At 38.9% G+C, this 21,137-nt stretch overlaps 1 protein-coding gene across 10 annotated transcripts in view; it reads left to right on the forward strand.

Moving 5' to 3' along the window:
* Positions 1 to 21,137, forward strand: part of LOC117399578 (sickle tail protein-like) — a 242,430-nt gene that overhangs the window by 129,553 nt on the left and 91,740 nt on the right. Inside the window, exon 1 of one of the 10 annotated variants that reach the window (XM_059023172.1) lies at positions 17,673 to 17,890. The exons of the other annotated variants lie outside the window; for them this stretch is intronic. Within the exon in view, the coding sequence (XP_058879155.1) occupies positions 17,824 to 17,890 (67 nt within the window). The 5' untranslated portion in view covers positions 17,673 to 17,823. Of the gene's footprint in view, positions 1 to 17,672; positions 17,891 to 21,137 lie in introns of those variants that run through there. 10 annotated transcript variants of the gene reach the window in all.

The raw sequence follows: 21,137 nt of genomic DNA on the forward strand, positions 1-21,137 counted from the left end.
TTTTAATCACAATCTCATCTCATTAACTTACTCCAACAGTTATGGTTCATTTGATTGTCCTTTTGCTATAACGAACCCCTCGACATAACGAACAAAAGGCTTGCACCCCAACAGGTTCGCTATAGCGAGCGTGTACTCTATTCTCAAAAATGGCTAAACCAATTCCACAACTGCTAAGAGAAGCTGACGTCTTGTTTTGCTACTGATATATTTGATGGTGAATTGTCTGCAGGTTAGTGATTGCACCTGCCTCGATATTTTCATCGGTACATGCCAATATCTGCCCAATTCTTTCTAACAACCATTCAGTGGCGACTCGTGGTTTGAAAAACTGGTGTGGCACAGCCACCCCCCCCCCCCCCCCCCCCCCCAAAAAAAAAGAACTAGCGAAGCGAAACCGTGCTCAAACCTGATGCCCGATATTAACCATTTTTATGTAAACATTAAGCTAGCTGCAAACAACACTACAGGCTCTTATCGACAGCTGCACCTGCACTAACCTGAGCTTTTGAAATGGAAGTATCGTCGTCACACTCTCGTGCTGTTAATAACATTCTTAACTACAGAACAGTAAGGTTCGGTTTCTGTTGATGTCTCTGGCATTGGTGGTTTAGCTTTTTTGTTGTATAAACACTCCAAACGTCTTTTTGCCATTTTAACAGCGCTACATCAAATTCACTCCGTTTTTAGCATACATTTTCGCTGACTGAAAAAGTGAAAGTCTCACATGTGAACAAATGCACGTGATCAGGCGTGCCCCCCCCCTACGCGTTGCCACTGATTCTACCTGATACATCCTCATTTTCCAACATCAGGCTGAAGTTGTTTTTATATTGGACATTCGCAGTATATCGTATAATTATACAATTATAGTGCCAGCTTAAACCGTTCCTACTCAAAAAACTAAACGCAGGAATGGTTTGTAATTTACTCTTTGAACCTTGTTAAACAAAAGAAAGAAACAATTGCCAGGGTACAATTATCAGTAACAGCCGTGATGCGTGTCCATATGGATATACAAAATGCGCAAAGGATCCCAGGATTACTGTGAATAGATGAGGTGTAGCTGTACTTCTGTTGAATTTCAAACTTCAACAGATTGTCGCATTGGTAACACTTTAAAATAAGTGTCTAAGTCCAATGTAACTAACACATGATTTCCTACTGATTTCAAATGAAATTCCTATTGAATTCAAGTCACAAGCATGAGTTCATGACATACTTGTCATGACTTCATAACATTTCCCTTAATGCACATGAAATAATCATGAACAGACACTTATTATACACTTAAGTGCTACCGATACGCCACCTTGTTTGTTCAGTATTCCATGCAATAAGAACATAATAAAGTTTACAAACGAGAGGAGGCCATTTGGCACATCTTGCTCATTTGGTTGTTAGTAGCTTATTGATCCCAGAATCTCAAGCAGCTTCTTGAAGGATCCCAGGGTATCAGCTTCAACAACATTACTGGGGAGTTGGTTCCAGACCCTCACAATTCTCTGTGTAAAAAAGTGCCTCCTATTTTCTGTTCTGAATGCCCTTTTATCTAATCTCAATTTGTGACCCCTGGTCCTTGTTTCTTTTTTCAGGTCGAAAAAGTCCCTTGGGTCGACATTGTCAATTTCTTTTGTTTAACAAGGTACAATACCTTTTAGAATTTTAAATGCTTGAATCAGGTCGCCGTGTAGTCTTCTTTCTTCAGGACTGAATAGATTCAATTCTTTTAGCCTGTCTGCATATGACATGCCTTTTAAACCCGGAATAATTGTGGTTGCTCTTCTTTGCACTCTTTCTAAAGCAGCAATATCCTTTTTGTAGCGTGGTGACCAGAACTGAACACAATATTCCAGATGAGGTCTTACTAATGCATTGTAAAGTTTTAACATTACTTCCCTTGATTTTTTAATTCAACACTATTCACAATATATCCAAGCATCTTGTTGGCCTTTTTTATAGCTTCCCCACATTTTCTAGATGAAGACATTTCTGAGTCAACATAAACTCCTAGGTCTTTTTCAAAGATTCCATCTTCAATTTTAGTATCCCCCATATGATATTTATAATGCACATTTTTATTGCCTGCGTGCAGTACCTTACACTTTTCTCTATTAAATGTCATTTGCCATGTGTCTGCCCAGTTCTGAATGCTGTCTAGATCATTTTGAATTACCTTTGCTGCTCCAATATTGTTTGCCACTCCTCCTATTTTTGTGTCATCTGCAAATTTAACAAGTTTGCTTACTATATTTCTTGGGTGATATTAGGGATTAATTTCACAGTTGAAATTAAAACCAGAAAACACTGGTGTCCTGAGTACCAGGTTTGAGAAGCCCTGACCTAGTGGGTTAGGCAAATGCCACCCCCCCCCCCCCCCCCGGGCTCCACACAGATTTCCACTTTAACCACTGCTTATCCCAATGAAATTCCTTCATATACATGTTTGGATTTTCCCATACTGAAATACCCTTGCGATTCAAACCTGTAGCGGTTTTGTCTGGTTCCAGTTGTTTTGTTCATTTATTCATTCACTCATTTACTCATTCAAGCCCACTAAGTTCAAACAACGTGACCAAGGTTAGTGGTTGTAGTATCTTTTTGGTTATTGTTCATTTGTTTTAACCACTAGACTAAACTACCTCCCCCATTGTCGCTAACACATAAAGCTCGCCTTGCAAAAGTTAAAGACCCTAACCACCCACTTCTAGAGGCTTTATCTTGAGTGCGCTGGAATCATAAGGCAGATAATTAGGCTTCTGCATTCTGATAGAGACAGCACAGTCATCTTATTTTACAGCCTCTAACATGCACAAAAGAGCTTTACAAAAATGAAATTACTTTGATTGATAGCGTTTTACTGCAGCAAAACTTTTGAGTTGGAAGGTACACCTGGAAAAGAAAAATCCAAAATATTCATCAGCTAACATGTGTCATGCAGGGGCAGCTTGTATTCAGGCATGTAGCTGTCTTTCTGGGGTCACATTTCTGTTCTCCATTGTAGATATTAAGTAGCTGCAACTCCTCCTTTTTTGATTTTATATTTTTTTGCTGCGTTTTTGCTGCTCTCCCATGTGTGCAAACAAGCGTTCTGAATATATAAAAGTCCATGCAAGGGTGCACAAATATCAGTTTCTAAAATAAACAAATAAAGTCTGACTGGCCAAATGGACAGTTGACGATTCCCTGACTCCTCTGTTCTTTTGAGCCTTTGTTTCAAACACATCACAGTGCTGTCAGCTTTATTTTATGTCAGGAGGCCTAGGAACTGACTTGAAGATCTATCAGGTGTGAGCATCAATTATTTTGTCAGTTTTCAAATTTATAGTATATATAAAGGTACAATTACATTTATTTTGCCTGCAAAGGTTTTTTTTTTTATGAATTTCTGACTAATTTCATAACTAATTGCATAACATTTTACTGATAGCACACTGTGAACATGCATTTCACAGTGTAGGCATGCATTTCTCAGAGTGCATTTGGGTTTGTTAGCCATGACCTTGTGATGATGTCACAAAGGTTAGGTCCTAAAGAATACACATGTATACCTGATGTGTTATATGAATTAAGGTCTGAACATCTTTATTTATTGGACATTGACTAAAAAGATGATTTTTTGATGTCCCCAACTTCAAAATAAAATATTTTTTTAGGATCAATTGGTACATTTGTGGATATCCATTAAGTTAACATAAGTATCTTTTCACAAAAAAACAAAACAAAAACATTTTAACACAAAGATTTGTGAAAGGAAACTGCCCTTATAACAATCTACTGCAGTGTGCTGCCTTGGTAAAGCGCCCCTATTGATACGGGCATAGGTAAAGCATAGGCAGGGTGTGGTTATGGAGGATTAATGCAAGGGCATTACAAGTTTATACTGTATGCAGTGGATATATTTACAGTACTCAACGTTGCTCATACAGTTTCCTTTTAGACTGCAGCAAAAAAAAGAAAAAATGCACCCACCTTAAAAATAAAAGTTTTATAATACCATGGCAGAAATATCCATCATACTGTATCTGTGGGGCTACTTTAATGAGCTGTCCCAAATCATAAGAACATAAGAAGGGATGATTCACAATTCATGCAATCTGAATGACGTGTTTAGAGCAGAGAAAAGTAGAACAAAAGAGACAGGCTTAACGGCACACTGCACTTGTCAAAGATGAAGCCTTGTTTGAGAGGGAAGGAAAAAGAAAAAGGCTGTACCCTTACATTTGATCCCATTATAATTTCACAGTTCTGAGAATTACCATACAGAAACCCCAAGAGAACCGTCAGCAGATTACAGCATTGCCAGCAAGGGCAACACAATGGATTTGGAACAAATATAGCAGAGTTATCCTGAAACCTGAAAGTTGATGTGATGTCACCGTACTGTAGTGGATCTGTGCATATTGGTTCCTACCATTGTCATGAAATTGTTATATCAAATTCATTTTAAAAAGGTTACCAATGTGGTGCCTGCCTTTTGAAGTAGACTTGTGCTGCAACTGCCCTACAAAAACACTAGATAATAATGTAATAGAGTTTTTCTTTCTAGCACAGCCCTGTCTCATTTGGGACAGTGGTTCTCCTCTTGGTTACTGTGTGATTGCGGCCTCATTGTTGTAATTCAGCACAGACTCTTACTGTAACAGTACAGTTCAAATCCTTAGGAGGTTGTTTTAGTACAGAAAAAGTGTGTATCTCTGGTATGTCAAACTTGATATATTTGATATTGAAAAGATATAACAATGTTCATTTGGGTAAATGATGTTACTCTGTAACCAGGGGAAGTGTGCATGTCCCCTCGTTTGTTTTTAAAATGGCACATCAACCTGTTTGTTTTGAAGTATTAACACGATATCAGGCAGATCGTTCATTATTGATGTTTCTTATAATGTAAAACATTTCTGCGGAAATGATGAAAGAGAGAAAATGTTGAATAAACTCAGCCAAACATGTTGCTTGTTTAGACACCCGTAATCCCCTTTCTAACTTCTGAAAGTGGTAAAGGAAGGTGGGCCTGTATAAAGATGCTGTTAATTACACAGGGATTCTAGTTGTGAGGGGGCAGGACGCGCAGCTGTTTTCTCGAACACGCACCATAAAACCCTCAAGCTATTCAGAAAACAGCGCTTGAATTAGTGGTCAGTGAACCAACACCAGTGTAGCTGTAGAAAAAACAAACTCCTCATTATTAGCTTTGAGTGCTTGGTTCCACTGTTGTATTGCACAGCAACATGTTGCTGTCCTCTCTGTTGGATATGCATTGTCCACTTCTTAGTGCTGTTTTACTCAACAGCACTGCAGTATGCTGGGCACATTTGATGAATATTGCTGATTTATTTGTATTTCGAGATTCAACTCCTAACCCAGTCATTGTGGATTTGTATGTGTACATTAAGATGTGGTCTCCAATATGCGCTGGGTCTGCTGGCAAATATTGTAAATAAACGCTGGGTCTCTGTCATTGCCATTGAAGCTGAGGAAGATGAGGAGAAGCTTGAGCGTAATTAACTGCTAATAAGTGACAGCGATGAAAGTGACTCTCAGGATTAATAAATAATAATAATAATAATAATAATAGAAAACATAATTTAACATAGGCCTACATGTAATACATATTTGTTTAATGCAGTTATTACTTTATTATAAAGTTTTGAAAATTTTAAGCATGCTGAAAGTAGACCAGATATAAACCTGTTGGTGTATTTTGTATTAACAATGTACTAACAATGTATTAACAATGTACAAGTTTGAGATTAAACAATAAATTATTTTTGATAATGATACTTATTGCTTTTATTGTTCATTTTTACAAACATTTTAGAAGTTGGTAATTATTATTATTAACAATGGTAGATCTAATTCAGTTTTTTAAATTTTTTTATTTAGTAGTCGCAAATTGTTTTTATCATTTTCTCCCCAATTTGGAATAGCCAATATTTTTTTTTAGGCTCAGGTCACTGCTACCACCTCCACACTGACTCGGGAGTGGCGAAGATGAACACACGCTGTCCTCTGAAGCGTGTGCCGTCAGCCGACCACTTCTTTTACACACTGCAGGCCCACCATGCAACCACCTCCAGAGCTACAGTGTCGGAGGACAACGCAGCTCTGGGCAGCTTACAGGCAAGCCCGCAGGCGCCCGGCCAGACCACAGGGGTCACTGGTGCGCGGTGAGCCGATGACACCCGACCTGTGTGTTAGCGGCTTCTCAATGACCGCATGTAGCATGTGAATCTAGAGATTTAATATAAATGTCGGTCTCAAATAATCGCCGGTCTCCAATACGCACCAGGTCTGCTGGCAACTATATATATATATATATATACTTGATGTGTATTGTATAGCATAGTTAATTCCAGCTGATCTTGCCACAGTGTTGCTTTTGGTTAATGAGGTTAAGGTTAGAGTAGCTGATGTAAGTTTATTGTAGGCAGTGAAGCTCATGTTGAAATTCAGAGAGATGGAGAGAGGAAGGGATCTCAGCAGGCTTCCTGTTCTCCCACATGCTGGCTTATTGCTCCTGCTGGGGTGGGCCTGCCAATAACAACATGAAATGTGCTCTTCCTGCCTTAGCCGTACATTCACTCCTAAACGGGTTCAATTTAAATGCAATCAGCAATGAAATGTGCTCTTCCTGCCTTAGCCAACCATTCACTCCTAAACGGGTTCAATTCAAATGCAATCATGCTACGTTGGATGGTAAACAATTAAAGAAGCATACAAATTGATAAAGCACGCAATCATAAATTCTGAGGTCAAGTTTATTTTTTTATTGTTTCTTGAAAGTTTTACCTAAGAAAGCAAAACCCATTCAGATCTGCAGTTACATTGTTACTGTACCCTACATTCAAATTACTACATGGCATAGTGTTAATCTTCAATAGATTTTCTTTCCGTCGCACAAGTAATCTGCAGGTTCTGAAAGCGTACTTTTTTTTGGCACTGCTCCAGTCACAAAATGTAACAATCAGCTTTTGTGCATTCGGATTAATAATGTAGTGTAGTACTGTCAGTAACAGTTTGTGTCCAAAGGTTAAAAGGCTCTGGCTTCTAACTTCTGCTAGATACATAAGTTAACCCATTAACACTTGGTAGCTAACCTTCAACATTTATGTTGGCTGAAAAGATGTTTTCAATTAGTAAGGGTGTTTATGCTAGCAGCCATTGCATAAAGATAGACTGGAATAAATCTACCACACTGAGTCATTGTGTCCCAAGTGTTTATTTCTTAACCCTGAAACTAGTCTATACTGTTTTGTGTGTGTGTGTCTTTAGTTGGACCTATACATCTTTGCATTGGTTCGTTTTAATCCAGAAAAAAATAACCTGGCAAACAAAGGGCATAATATCCTGGCAGCAATGATCTACTAACCCAGTGTTGCACAACAACTACCTGGCTTATCACAGTCACTCATGTACACTTAAGCAAAGTTACAGCTTAATGCTCTCATCTGTTCAGAGCAGCTTTAATCTATCAGCTGTTAAGCACTAATTCAACAGAGGAGACAAGAAGAAAACCAGCCAAAAAAGTAAACTCTGTTTGTGCTAGATTGGAAATGTTTTAGTCTAAACAAAAAACGGGCTGTCCATCACTGAACTTAACTTTCAAATAAAAGTAAAAAGTTTCCTTCTATTAAACAATCATATTGTAGCTGTTCCAGGGAGTTGCACGGCTGATATCAGATGTAATTGACTGCACTGGTACTCATGTCATGGGCACAGTTTGTGAGACATATCTGGCTGACTGTCAATACAAATTTGGCCTATGCATCCATTTCAGCTCTTTCTTCTCTGGGTAGCGCCATGCACACTAAAATGCTAGAATATATACACAAATGCCACCTGCTGGACAAGTTTAGCAAATAAACAAATTAAGTCATTCTTAGCTTGAATGAGGTGCTATTTTCTATGCTTGCCTTCATGACTTGAAAGAAACATACTTCATTAAAGCAATATTTTAACAGGAAATCCTTAGAAAATCAACAGGTAATTATGAAGAAGCATGTTTTAGTTTGTCTAATGTTGGCACGCGGAATTTCCTGGAATCGTGGGACAAATGCATAATCACTTATTATTATTATTATTATTATTTATTTCTTAGGAGACGTCCTTATCCAGGGCGACTTACAATTGTTACAAGATATCACATTATTTTTACATACAATTACCCATTTATACAGTTGGGTTTTTACTGGAGCAATCTAGGTAAAGTACCTTGCTCAAGGGTACAGCAGCAGTGTCCCCCATCTGGGACTGAACCCACGACCCTCCGGTCAAGAGTCCAGAGCCCTAACCACTACTCCACACTGCTGCCCACTTGATAGATAGGAGATACACAGGGTGACAGGGAGTGGAAAGGAAATTCCAAAAAACCTTTGGAGATTGAGTAGAGTCAGTGTAGTCATGTGGCTATATTTTGTTGTATGTCAGCGATACTGTTATTTGAATTTTATGTGATCTATTCTTCTGTTTCCAACAGCTTCTTCATTTAGCTGACTTTTTATGCTTGTCACCAGCTATTTTCCATGTTCCACTTTAACTTGGTGACCTAATGTGGAAATGTGTCAGTCATAACAGCACTGGAATTCACAACTGTGTTTTGATGAGGAGCAAAGGATATCCTGTTTGCTGCTTGCCTTAAAGCTTGTATGCATATGTCGGAAAATTTGACAGTGCTCCTTGTACCTCCTCTCCTGTTTAGTACTGTGAGAATTTCTGTGGGAGAGAGAGGAAGAGATTAGCAGACCATACAGCTAAAATTGAAGTTTATGGTGCTGAATTCACTGGGGCTTTCCACAAAGTGATATGCTTCCTAAAAGGAAATGTATTTCATTGGCAGGAAACTAGTAACCCAAGCTACTGGGATTCAGGCTCAGTAAATGGGCGGATCTGAGGTGCAGCTGTTTATGTCAACAAAACATATTTAGCACCCCATCCCCCTCTTTATTTTATTTTAAATATGTTTAAATGCAATATAAACTGATTTTCTGGCATTTTCCACAGCATGCTTGATCTGATATACTGTATCCAGGAGTTCAGTTATTTTTAGACGCAGTCTTCCACTTAGGACAGCTTAATTTTGCACCGAGGGAAAAAAAAACAACTGTCAATTGCTGATAAGCATGGTTTTGTGTTCTGTGTTTGCTCTTATAAGTTATGCTGTTTAAGTTTCAAGCTGGATTTTTATTTTCAATATTTGCCACCAGTCGTGATCCTTTCTATTCTATGCTGAAGACTGTAACCATGGTTCTGTTACTAGGACTCCCACCACTGTTTAAATCATTAACATAGATCCCTCAATACCGGGTTACATATTTTTCAGTTTTTATCTCTGTGACTCAGAACCATATGAAAAACTAGAATATGTAATTGACCAAGGCAATTGATTTGAAAGAAGAAAAAAAACAAGACCTATGTAAAGACTTTATCAGTTGATTGTTAAAGCAATTTGGAAAGACTGCATTTACCATTATGACTTGGTCCTGGTGCATCAACATTGTATCATATAAATGAATCGGTCCATCAATCAATCAGTAAATCAATCAATCAGTCAATCAAATACTTTCTGTATGGTGCCTTTCATGGCGAGCCATCCCAAAGCACTTCACAATCTATTAAGCAAAAAAGGACTATAAAACAGGACCAAAAATGAAAGAATAAATGTAAAATACAGACACAAAATTAAAACAAAATATATAAGCACACTCCAACAAATAGGCCTTCAGCCATGACTCAAACTTTGCCAGGGAATCAGCATTTCTGATGGTCCCTGGCAACGCATTCTAAAGAGCCCAGAGGATTGTGGGAAAACGGCGACCTCCTAGCATTACATGCCTAGACACTGGTGAAGCCAGCAGCCCTGAATCTGTCGACCGCAAGGCAGCCAGGGTTGTGTGGATGGAGCCATTCTGATACAGTAGATATGTAGGTCCAAGACCCTGAAGTGCTTTACAGGTCAACAACAGAATTTTGAAAGTAATGCAGAAACTAATAAGAAGCCAATGCAGTTGCAGTAAAACCTGTGTTAATACATGCATGCTCAGAGCTTTTACAACCAGTCAGAATACTTGCCGCCACATTTTGAACAATTTGTAACTTATGCACTAGTCGAGCAGGCAACCCTGCTAATAGAGCATTGCAACAAGTAAAACGTGAAGAGACACGTGCATGTACCAAAACCGCAGCAGCATGTAAAGAAAGGTGTGTATATTATAGTTTCAGGACATTTCAACTTTCTATGACCCGTCATCTTTATCTCCTGTCATCTTTAGGATATAAATTAAATAGAAACATAATGTTATTTCATATGTGCCTAATATTAAAAGAAAATGGTGGTTGGCACACAACCAAACACTATAAATTATTAAAAAGACACAATAAAAGGTCAAATGTAGTAATGTTCCAGAATATAGGAGTTATACTTCATTTTGTGACATAATCCAATACATATTACCTGTCCACTTTTTAAAATATTTTTAATGTATATTTTTAATGTAAAGATGTACATCTTATACCATAATGGGTTAAAGTGAAATAGCAACATATGCCATTGCCAACAGCAGACAAAGAACTCAGGGAAACACTTACAGAAAAGGGAAATTAAATCATACCTCTTGTTTGAGGTGTAAACAATTAGCTGCAGGGAGAGCTTCAAACAGACACAGTAATCTAGAGGAAAATGAATGTGATGCCCTTGACACATCTCCCGATGAAAAGTGTGTTAGTGCTGTGGCTAAAAGCATGTGGTGCTAGTTTCTGAGCATGTGCGTGGAGGGAATGAAAGGTCACCGTATGGCTAGTGCAGGCTAGAAACCACGTGCTGGGGCACTTGTTTTAGTTTTGAAGACAGTGAAGTATGTCATGTCAGTGTGGACCTCTTACAGTAAATTCAAATAAACTTTCTTAAGAGGAGTTTTTAATACTGGAAAATACTCATTATGTAAAAGCCATCAAATATGTTGAATGCTTGCCAAATGGTCTACTTCACTTGGGAATGTATTGTCTTATAATTTCCATCACACCTATTGAAAGCTCTGCTTGCATTATCTCATTATCACACTACCTAACTAATGTGCAATTATCACATTTTGAAAATGTGATTGTGAACATCAATCACATGGTTTTAACGCGTTTTGATTATGCATTTTTTAGGTAGCGTGGATAGGGTATTAGCTGTGTTATCTTAACTGAACATAGGATATATCAACAACATGGTTGGGTGACCCATTCCATACCCCAACTTCTACCCTCTATTCTAAAGTCTGTCTGCATTTAATTCCCAGCTGTGTCATCTGGTCCAAGTTTCTGTGCTATGCTTAAATTATTGGTTAGGGCTAACTCTGTCAACTCCTCTTAAGATATTAAAGACTTCAATCAGGTTCCCCCAAATTATTCTTTTTTTTCTAGACTAAATAAATGCAGTTCCTTAAATGCTCATAGCTCACTGGATATAGGCCAGTGGTTTTAACAGAATGTGTTTTGGTATACTGTATTGTGAAGCCTTAATTACATGAGCCCCTCAGGACTTTACTAAAGGGCCCATTAGAGAGGAAAAGAAATTCAAAAATTGCTAAAGGATAACTTAAGCACTGTAGAAAATCAGTTAAATTGCTAGTAATCGTTTGTTAAAGCTAAGCTTATTTTCAGTCTTGTTTGTCATTTTTTCTCAGTCCAATGTGTTTAGATGTTTAAGTTCCAGCCATATACTGTAAATCATAAGGTTTTCATGCCAATTGTGACTTTCATAAAACACTAAAAGTGGCTAAAACAGGAAGAAATAAGTTGCAGCAGACCATGGCCTATTAAATTTTATATATATATATATATATATATATATATATATATATATATATATATATATATATATATATACAGACGTGCTCAAATTTGTTGGTACCCCTCCACAAAAAACGAAGAATGCACAATTTTCTCTGAAATAACTTGAAACTGACAAAAGTAATTGGCATCCGCCATTGTTTATTCCATATTTAATAGAAATCAGACTTTGCTTTTGATTTTTTATTCAACATAATATTGTAAATAATAAAACAAATGAAAATGGCATGGACAAAAATGATGGGACCGCTAACCTAATATTTTGTTGCACAACCTTTAGAGGCAATCACTGCAATCAAACGTTTTCTGTAGCTCTCAATGAGACTTCTGCACCTGTTAACAGGTAGTTTGGCCCACTCTTCCTGAGCAAACTGCTCCAGCTGTCTCAGGTTTGATGGGTGCCTTCTCCAGACTGCAAGTTTCAGCTCTTTCCATAGATGTTCGATAGGATTCAGATCAGGACTCATAGAAGGCCACTTCAAAATAGTCCAATGTTTTGTTCTTATCCATTCTTGGGTGCTTTTAGCTGTGTGTTTTGGGTCATTATCCTGTTGGAGGACCCATGACCTGCGACTGGGACAGAGCTATCTGACACTGGGCAGTACGTTTCGCTCCAGAATGCCTTGATAGTCTTGAGATTTCATTGTGCCCTGCACAGATTCAAGGCACCCTGTGCCAGGCGCAGCAAAGCAGCCCCAAAACATAACCGAGCCTCCTCCATGTTTCACTGTAGGTATGGTGTTCTTTTCTTTGAAAGCTTCATTTTTTCGTCTGTGAACATAGAGCTGATGTGACTTGACAAAAAGCTCCAGTTTTGACTCATCTGTCCAAAGGACATTCTCCCAGAAGGATTGTGGCTTGTCAATATGCATTTTAGCAAATTCCAGTCTGGCTTTTTTATGTTTTTTTTCAAAAGTTGAGTCCTCCTGGGTCTTCTTCCATGGAGCCCACTTTCGCTCAAAAAGCGACGTATGATGTGATCAGAAACTGACGTACCTTCACCTTGGAGTTCAGCTTGTATCTCTTTGGCAGTTATCCTTGGTTCTTTTTCTACCATTCGCACTATCCTTCTGTTCAATCTGGGGTCGATTTTCCTCTTGCTGCCGCGCCCAGGGAGGTTGGCTACAGTTCCATGGACCTTAAACTTCTTAATAATATTTGCAACTGTTGTCACAGGAACATCAAGCTGCTTGGAGATGGTCTTGTAGCCTTTACCTTTACCATGCTTGTCTATTATTTTCTTTCTGATCTCAACTCTCTCCTTTGCTTTCTCTGGTCCATGTTCAGTGTGGTGCACACAATGATACCAAACAGCACAGTGACTACTTTTCTCCATTTAAATAGGCTGAATGACTGATTACAAGATTGGAGACATGTGTGATACTAATTAAAGAAACTAATTAGTTTGAAATATTACTATAACCCAGTTATTTATTATCTTTTCTAAGGGGTACCAACAAATGTGTCCAGGCCATTTTAGAATATCTTTGTAGAATAAGCAATAATTCATCTCTTTTCACAGCTTCTTTGCTTTATTCTATGACATACCAAAGGCATGCAAGTATACATGATAAAATAGCTTTTAATTTCATCACTTTTCAGGAGGAATGAAGCATTATTTCAATGATCTGTAAGGGTACCAACAAATTTGAGCACGTCTGTGTATATATATATATATATATATATATATATATATATATATATATATATATATATATATATAATTGATTTGTAGGTGGATCAGCTACTGTAAAACCAAAATAAACAGAAAGCAGCTTAATACCCTTGAGGTTCTTCCAAGCAAAAAAGTCTTTGTATTATGTTATATTTTGCTTTCCACAAAGTCTTTTGAAATTAAGATAACCTTAAACATATGGTGGTTTTATACTTGGCAAATTATAATACTGTACCTGCAAGTTTTTCATTTCAAAGTGTAACTGATAGGTTGTTCATGTAAAAAAACCACTCCTTCAGTTGGGCAGGGTGTGAAAGCAGTTACTATCTATCACTCAACACAATGGGCCCCAGTAATCGCCTTGTCATCACCACCATTTTGTTTGAGGTTTAAGTCTTTTAAATGGGCTTCTTCCAAAGAAGACAAGAAAGGTGTATTTACCATCTTATCTTCATGGCTGGTTTCCCTGCTCAAGTTTGTTGCACGTTATGCCACCTGCAAGGTCAAAAGTGCAGCACAATAAACCAGAGAACACCAGGGCAGATAGGGATTGAAGTCAGAATCAACCACCAGAGCTGGAGTGCATCAGCCACAAGTTACTGCATTACTCAGAAACTAAAAACTGCCGTTAACAACCCAGATTGAAATGAAGGGCTTTCTATATTTAGCTCCTGTAATGCGATTGAACAGCTCTAGATTAATGCAATGGCACCAGTTAGTGATAGAACGACACGTGATTGCTGGGAGCAGCAAATAAATAAAAGATAAGGAATGAAAAAAAAGAAGCTCGTAAGAGTCCATATTAATTAGGGAGATAAAAAGTTATGACATATAGAAACAAATGACAACGTCAGTCTTTTTTATTTTCAGTGGCGTACATGAAAAGCAAAATTATTATTTATTTCTTAGCAGACGCCCTTATCCAGGGCGACTTACAATTATTACAAGATATCACATTATTTTTACATACAGTTACCCATTTATACAGTTGGGTTTTTACTGGAGCAATTGAGGTAAAGTACCTTGCTCAAGGGTACAGCACCAGGGATTGAACCCACGACCCGCCGGTCAAGAGTCCAGAGCCCTAACCACTACTCCACACTGCTGCCCTTAATGGTTAGTGTCAGTGCGACTGGGTTACTGGGTTTGAGGTTTAGTACCTCGACAGATTTGAGGCTAGAATTAGGATTAGATATAGTAACACGGGTTACTGAGTGTTGTATATCCGAGTGCTGACTGTACTAACTCACCTTTAGTGTCTCCTGAGCTCTGTTTCTGTGAAATTGAACTCCGATGCCTTTTTGTAAATTCGTCTGTGTGTTTGTGATGTGTTTGTCCCTTTTTCAAACATATATATATATACTGTATATATATATATATATATATATATATATATAAATATATATATATATATATATATATATATATATATATATATATATATATATATATCTATATTTTTTTCTTCTTTTTTTAGCAATGGTATCCCAATACAAGTATCTACATTTTAAGAAGTGAGGTTCAGTAAAAATGTAGTAAACAAGTAGGAACACTGGCTGGACCGAGCCAGAGTGCCGTTTCACCTCACTGCATTCAAGCAAGTACAATGACTTGTGCATCCTGCATTACAAATCAACCTGCAGTGACAGCTCTCCGAATTAACCCACACTAACATGTGGCATCTGATAGCACTTGGCTTGTGTGCTGTCATACTGCATGGTGAGGAGGCAGTGTGGTCCAGTGGTTAAAGTCCAAGGCTTGTAACCAGAAAATCACCAGTTCAAATCCCATTTCTGCCACTGACTGACTCACTGTGTGACCCTGAGCAAGTCACTTAACCTCCTTGTGCTCCATCCTGCAGATGAGTTGTTAAATCAATGTCCTATTGTAAGTGACTCTGCATATAATGCACAGTTCACAGCCTACCTTTGTGATAGTGGTCCACTATGAAAGGCGCTATATAAAGATTATTATTATTATGAACATCTCTTTATTCTTTGAAAAAGAGAACCTTTTATTTCAGCAGTTTGTATGGATTTAGGGTTAAACTAATGCACCATATGATGTGCCTCATCTGTTATAAGCAGTAAACCTTGAATCTCATTGCGTTCCACACAATACAGTGTTACTGTGCCTCACAACAAGGCATGAAAGATGAGGAGAAATTAGGCAGCATTACATTCCAGCGTTTTCCAGTAATTACCAGCAGGCCATCATTTTATGCCTTGCTAAGCAGTTAAACAAAAATAAATAAGGATTGTGCCACTTTTGTTGCCAGTTTTTACATGTAAACAGTCTAGACAAGCTTCTGTATACCGGTATACTGCGACAAATCCCCAGTGGATAGTAAATATGCATTACATGCTATTACATTAAATATCCCACCTACAAGCTCCAAGGTTTTTATGGTATAATTAGAAAGTCACTAACTACAGAATGCCATTGTTTTTGGAGTGTTCTAATAATTATTTTTCAGGTTCATTCTTTTGCCAAGCAGACACTAGTCTGTACTATTTATGATTCCCCTAAGATATAATCAGGGCTTTAATAGATCAAATTATAAATATGAGTAAAAAAAATGACAGATTGAGTTACTTCCAGCTCTGCAGACCTTGTGAGGCCACATTAATGACAACTGCAGTTCAAAGTGTAGTGCATTTGTAGAGACCAGAGAAGTTAGACAGAATGTTCTCCTTTTTATTAAAACAGCGGTCAAGTTCGTCCATTAGTTTTATTAGATGATTACGATAGTTATTTAATTAAATAGTTCATTAAACAGGATTTGGGCGGCACGATGGCATAGTGGTACGCGCTGCTGCCTCACAGCGCCAGGGTCCTAAGTTCAAATCCAGCCTTGGGTATTGTCTGTGTGGAGTTTGCACGTTCTCCCAGTGTTCGCGTGGGTTTTGCTTACATTGTTATTTTTCTGTGCTTTGGTTGTGAGAAACTTTGTAGGAGCGGTTAGCCCTGGTTAGTCTACGTGCGTTTTGTTTGGGGGCTCACCATGACTCTCTCGGTTTTACAGTGCTGCATATGTTCCGCCATGCTCCGTGTTTTGTTGTGCTTTACTTGTTTGTACAGTCCTGAGCCTGTCGCCTCAGCCGTGCTGACCCATTCAGGCTCCAGAATTGGTAGCAACACATTCATTCTTACTGAGGTGTTTCATTACCGCCGCGCCCCCTATGCTTACGACTGAGTTTGTTCTGTCTACATTAATTATGGCAGCATGGATTCTCGTTTTAGCTTGCAATACTTCCCTATGCAATTTTGGTAATAAATTATATTACAAAACTTTAAATTGTAGGAAAGTCTGTTTCTTCTGCTGTCTGTCATATGCTTTACCCTCCACCTCTGAGTGGGTTCCAATAATGGCACCCGTAGTGATACATGCATTGAATCATGGGATAGCACGTTTAAACCATGAGACTGATTTTTCTATCCTTCCTTTTTTCATCATAAGTCAAGCATTTGTCAGTTTCTGCCGTTGGGGGACTCCCTCTTCCCGAGAGTGAAATTCTCCAGTTATGAACAGGTTCTTGCAGTTTTGGTGAACGTAGTCGATTTAAACGTCTGATCTATATATTTGGTTTGGTTAGTTTTTTCATTAACTGAGTTTGATCAGTAACACCCCCAGCAGCAGTCATTACCTGAGCTTCACCACTTAACCGTTAACCAGTACCTTATCAGATATCAGTCTGATATCTATTCGGTCAAACGGAATATTGCTAGTATGCCTGGAGTGAGGGCCATCTCTCCATCTCTCACTTAAGTGGAGTTGGCATCGCCAGATCAGTTCCTCTTTCAGAGGGCAGTGGCCAAATAACAGGCTGTGGACCAGCGGCCAAATAGTCCACAATCACCACTCTCACCACAACCATGCAAGCAGTCATGATCCCGTCATTGAATCACCATATGTTAAGTGAAACATACATACACACATGAATGCTGCTCATAAGTCTAACTGTGCAGCTCAATGACTTCAGTAGTACAGCATTTCAGTGGAAAAAGTAGTCCAACTAGATTCTGCTTCACAGACTGACACCTGTTGGGGCCCTCACAGAACACAGCAGCTCAGGGACCATTTTAGCAATAGCTTCTTAAAGCTCTGCCCACGACTCCAGTCATGTTGTGTGCCATTACTGCTCAATGGTAGACATTCGCTGCTGAGGAATGCAGTTCACTTTGAAAGTCCCCAGTGGGCTTTGTACATGGGGTCGACGCTGTGAAACCTTTCCTTGGCAACTCAGCTTTGAATCTTTTGCAGACGGTGTTTTTTTTTCTTCGTTTTTTCTTTTTCTTTTTGCCAATAACCAATGGAAGGAAATTCAGCCCAAACATCTGAGGAGAGCCTGATGTGTTCAGACAGCAGACCTTTTGAAGGTAAGCAGCATACTCTCCAGAGTATTGAGCTGCTGTAAGCGTGGGCCTTGACTGTTTTTTTTTTTCTTTACTATTTAATAGACTGTTGTGGAACGTAGTGGGAAAGCAGGCAGTGGTGCGTTTGTGTGTTAAAAATAGGACTGAAAATGAGCCATCGTTCCAGGGAAAGTTTTTTTTTTTTTTTGTAGTACTCAATACCAAGTGCATGCCAGGGTATGGCTATAGATTTCATGTAAATTTAACGCCTGCTGAAATGTGATACCTAACAGACTGGCCTCAAAGGAGGAAAAAGTAAAATCTTTCTCTAGGCTTGCCGTGTCTAACGTTACACTTAGAGAGGATTGAAAATGGTGCCGGCTGGCCAGTTCTTGTAGTTTAGACTGTATCTTGGTTCTTTCTTCTTGGTTTACAGGAGAGTTTGGGATGAGAGATTTTCTAGGGGGGAGAGAAGACAAGTAACCAACTTTGTTTTAGCCAGGGTAACAAGTTGGGATGGAGAGAAGGGGCAGAAGGGGGGGTGCTAGTAAAGGTCTACTCAACACACTTATCCAGACGCTTATGCCTCTCACCATTGTAAGGAATAGAATATTGTCTTGGTTGTACCCACTGCGCAGCAAGGAGGCTATTTCCAATGATGATTGTTTGGCATTAGCAGTTGCCTCGGGAGATAAACTGTCAGTCAGTTTCATTTAATCCTGGCTACAGAGCTTTGCTGTTTCAAACAAGAGCGGTTGTTATGATACAGTCCCATTCGGCTTTAATTCCCTTTTAATTAAAGTTGAAATTAATAGGTTCATCAACATGGTTTTGGACTACCTAAGTATAAGGAATATCATTACTGTGTGGGAGTAATTTAAGTCACAGTGCCCTCGGGTCTGTAGATGATTTAGTCAGCAGCAGTCATGCCTATTAACTTCAATAAGGTCATAGGTTAAGATATTGATCACTTTTGGAGGTGGAGAAGTTGGGGGTGGCGGTGGGGGGATATTTTATTTATTTATGTATTTGTTTATTTATTTATTTTACTTAACAAAGTTAACATATTATGCTGTTGCCTGTAATTACAACATATTAACATAATAATATTTGAAATATTGTTATTTAGGTTTTTTTTTTTGTTTTTTTTTTAACATCTGAATCAGATTACGCTAAAACTGTATAATGTTATTTTTGCCATTGTCTGTTCTATAACTTATTTAGAAAGGTAGCTAAACGTTGTCTTTGTGTTGTCATTCATTTTAGACGTTCTACACATAGCTCAATATTAAATTCAGTCCATGTACATGCAAAAATGTAGTATGAGCTAATGAGGCAGGCTCATCCAGGAATACTGCAGTACTGAAACAAACCTGTTTTATCAAGCCACCTGCCTGACTCTCTCAAAATGTAGTATTGCTGATTTCTGGCTTCAGGTATAAAGCATGGCCCCTGGCACATTGCTTGGCTTGTAAAATTATATCTAGGTACCCCCATTCCACTGTCATGTATCGTATATATGTACGCTACCCTCCCTCCCTCCAAGTAGGGATTATACTGGGACAAAAACTTCAATGGTTTTAAGCACGAGTTAATTGCTGTCAAATTTAACGTGAAATACGTGTCTTTTTTATGTTTTAGTTACAAACTTTACCTTACACCAATGGTGCTTGTAGCAGGGCTGGGGCCTTGCAATAAGGAGGGGGCTTCTGTAGTTGTTTATTGTACATACGAGTGTTGTGATTGTGAAGATAAGAACGGGATTGGTTTTAATGGGGAACCTGACGCTCTGTGTGTAGCAGCCTGGCTGCTGTGTTAATAGCTGCTGGACCGAGCAGCGTGTATGTTTGTTGACCAGCTGCGAGCTTCTAATCAGCAGGTGGGCGTGGTGCAGCGGAGCGCCAGGAATGAAAGGGTCCCGATTACACAGATCAAGGCTGCGGTAAGCCGTAGGGGTCAGAGCACTGCTTCTGCCGCAGTATCGGTCCATCTGTGCTGCTGAACACCTGGGTTCAGGAAACAAAGAGACCACCTCTAATGGCGATCGTGTGTATATTCTGAAGTCGGGAGGTGAAGGAAGCTGCAGTGCGCCAACGACCATGTGTATATGAGGTTGGAGTTGGGTGAACTGCCCGAGGGACAGGGAGTTGGTTTTGGGATAGTAGATCCCACCCAGTATAGGTGTGGAAGCGGGACCTCCATTTGTTAGTGGAATACCGCGAGCCGTCATCACGACACCTTTTATTTGATAGGTTTTTTTTATACAGTGTTTATTTTGCCTTTTGTACACCGGGCCATATGTCCCCCATGAGCTGCCATTGCTGATAGCATCATGTGGGGTTTGTCTGTACTATGTAATTAAACCTGCACGCCTGCGAGACGTGTCAATCACAACCTTCTAGTCTGCGTCTCCTGTCAATCAAGCAATGAACACACATCCACGTCATCCAGATCGTTCAATCAATCATCCAAATCACGTCTCCTGTCATCACATGTAGCGAGACCTCTGTCACAGGACTGTATAATACATATAGAAAACAAGATGTGGTTCATTCTACTACAGTAAGAATACCGATAAGCTACAATATACAGCAGCGTAAAGGAATATCCCCTAGAAAGTGTCCTGAGGGCATCAGATGATTCGAGGGCATTTGTCATTTTCTCCCACCTTTCACTTCCAGAGCTCGGCAACTCTACAAAATCAAACCACCCTGTCCCTAACCCAACCCCAACCCTAACCTTAAGCAACCCCTGCTCTAAAAACTAACCTCAAACCCAATACCTAACCCTAAACATAACCATTAAGAATCATCTGATGCCCTCAGGACATTTTCTAGGGGATATTCCTGTGTGCTGCACAATATACAAGTGTGGTTGGTCTTGAATTGTTGAACACAGCAGCAGACAAACAACGTTTTCAGGGAAGGACATTCCAGATGAATGGTCCATACCGTATCACAAAAGATCTACACCACCCACATACTTCAATAAAACAACAAAACAGGTATCTGCAAATCTCAAGGTGCAGCCTGGAGCATTCCAGGTCATTGAGATATGCAGATTCAAATTCAAATGTGTATCTTTCAAGTAGAAGGATCAAGTAAGATGGCAAATGGAAGACAGCAGAGTTGGGATAAAATGTGTTTAGTTTCCTGATTTTATTACACAGGTTATCAATATTAGAAATTCTAACTGTATTGTTTACATTGAAGTACCTGTAGTGAACAAGCTTTAACAGATACAGGTAAAAAAAAAAAAAAAAAAAACTGCA

The sequence above is a fragment of the Acipenser ruthenus genome, chromosome 4 (assembly GCF_902713425.1).
Source record: "Acipenser ruthenus chromosome 4, fAciRut3.2 maternal haplotype, whole genome shotgun sequence".
NCBI lineage: Eukaryota > Metazoa > Chordata > Actinopteri > Acipenseriformes > Acipenseridae > Acipenser > Acipenser ruthenus.